The sequence below is a fragment of the Echinops telfairi genome, unplaced genomic scaffold, assembly GCF_000313985.2.
Source record: "Echinops telfairi isolate 266 unplaced genomic scaffold, ASM31398v2 ScPeMD7_7424;HRSCAF=8462, whole genome shotgun sequence".
Taxonomy (NCBI): Eukaryota; Metazoa; Chordata; class Mammalia; order Afrosoricida; family Tenrecidae; genus Echinops; species Echinops telfairi.
Window position 1 is genome coordinate 55,958,785 of NW_022111324.1, and position 1,931 is coordinate 55,960,715.

The window sequence follows — 1,931 nt, forward strand, 5'->3', positions numbered from 1 at the left end:
AAGGGACAGGATGGGGCTTGGTAAGCTGTTTTCCTTTTTGTTCAAGTCTAAGTATACATATGGGGGTGCGGTGGGGTTGCTATGACAACACTCAGGCTCCAGTTATTAAACTCGTTTATCGACTAGTGTCATGTTTCTTTCTACTAGACTGCAAACTCCAAGAGGGCAGGGATCATTGCCTTGTTTCCCACTATACATCCAGCGCCTAGCATAATGCCAGACCCTGAAAAGGCACTTGTACATACATACATACATATGTATATGTACTTATATATTTATATATATATATATATATATAAAATATTTTCTCTCTCTGGATTTCTTTATTGACCCGTTCATTGACTGTTTAATAACATATTCCTAAACATCCACATACATATGGTTTTCAGAAAGTTCAAGGAATTTAAGAATCAGGAACTTTTCCCAAGAACTTTTTGAAGCACCCCCTCTTCTCCTATTTGTGGGATTCCTGGTTTTCCTTCTGCTATTAATTTCTAGTGTGATGATGCCTTCACGGTCAGAGGGGCCTTCTGCAGAACTCTTTGAGAAGGATGGAGAAGGAGATGGCATTTCAGTGAAGGCCTCGGGGGCAGGCAGCAGTAGATTTGGGGAAGCATTCTAGACAGAGAAACAGCCGGCTAACATCCCCGAGGCGGGCGGGAACTTGGCATGTTAGGGAATCAAAAGAGGGAAGGTGGGGAAGAGCCCAAAGCCCCCACCAGGAGGTGGGCAGAGGCCAGACCATGCAGGGCAAGGCAAAGAATGGGATCCAACTCAAAGAAGAGGGTGAAGTCCTGGGAGGAAGGTAAGCAGGAAATGCGCACGTGACAAAGTTGATTCGAGCTATTAGGCTGAGGTAAGGCGCAGGAACAGGACGGGAGCTGGGGAGGCTCCTCAGAAGGCCACAGCAGTGCTCCCACCAAGGACAGGATCAGGGGACGTGTAAAGAGGAAGAGCAGCCAGCAGGACGTGGAACTGAGGGAGCAGGCCAGGAGCAAGCATCAGGGAGGGGAGGGCAGAGGCCAGGCTCACCTGTGAGGAAGTCTCGGACCTGCTGGATGAGGAGCCGGGTTCGGCTGATGCCTTCCTGCATCTGGGAGCGGCTGGTGCTCACCTGGGTCTCCAGGAGCTGAGCATCGGTTTGGATCTGCAAGGCAGCTTCCTCGGCCGCCCGGATCTGAAGACAGGCACTTGGATCAGGAACAGGCTCCGTCCCAAGAAGAGCCTCTCAGGAGCACCCACAGATCCTGCGGGCCGCCATGGGCTACCCCAGGGCCTGCCTAGGCTGCATCAGGACTAACCCGGCTTGACCGTGCATGGGCATCACATCCAAAGGCCAGTGCATTGCCTCCAATGTTCTCTCTCCCTTACTGAGGGGTTAGAGCCAGTCAGCTCACATCGCTGGACTTCAGGTGTCCACCCCCCACCCCCCCCACCCACCCCCCTGCCCGCCGTGTAAAACGGGAACTCTACTGTGCCCTGGTGGGGCCTATTCTCTCCGCCTCCTCCTGAGAGTGCCCACCCTACCCTGCCACACTTACCATCTGGCGGGTCTGCTGAAGCTGGGCATTGAAACCCCGGAGCCGCTCAGCCACCTGCCCTGCAGTCCGGAAGGCCCCGCCCGCTTTGTGCAGAGCCCCTCTGCAGTGGGAGCCACAGTCGGTGCCATTGTCACGGGGACACAGCTCCCCAGGACATGTTCCTGGGGTGCAGGCCAGCTGCCTAGAACTCCCACAAAGCTGTGGAGAGATGAGGGTGTCTACAAGGCCACACCAAGGCTCCTCAACAGCCACTCCCATCCCACACCCCAAAAACACATTGCCAGAAAATTCCATATCAACCAGGCACGGGCACTGTGTTTCCTTAGCAACCACTGAGTATATCGTAAGGGCACAAGAGTGGGGATGGGTAGGGGCATGGTGGGAGGCGGG

At 54.1% G+C, this 1,931-nt stretch overlaps 1 protein-coding gene across 2 annotated transcripts in view; it reads right to left on the reverse strand.

Moving 5' to 3' along the window:
* Nucleotides 1-1,931, reverse strand: part of LAMB3 (laminin subunit beta 3) — a 41,509-nt gene that overhangs the window by 8,395 nt on the left and 31,183 nt on the right. For both annotated transcript variants that reach the window (XM_045298077.1, XM_004699854.2), the window contains 2 exons: nt 1,542-1,739; nt 1,033-1,177 (listed from right to left, as the gene is read on the reverse strand). In XM_045298077.1, the coding sequence (XP_045154012.1) occupies nt 1,033-1,177; nt 1,542-1,739 (343 nt within the window). The remainder of the gene's footprint in view (nt 1-1,032; nt 1,178-1,541; nt 1,740-1,931) is intronic.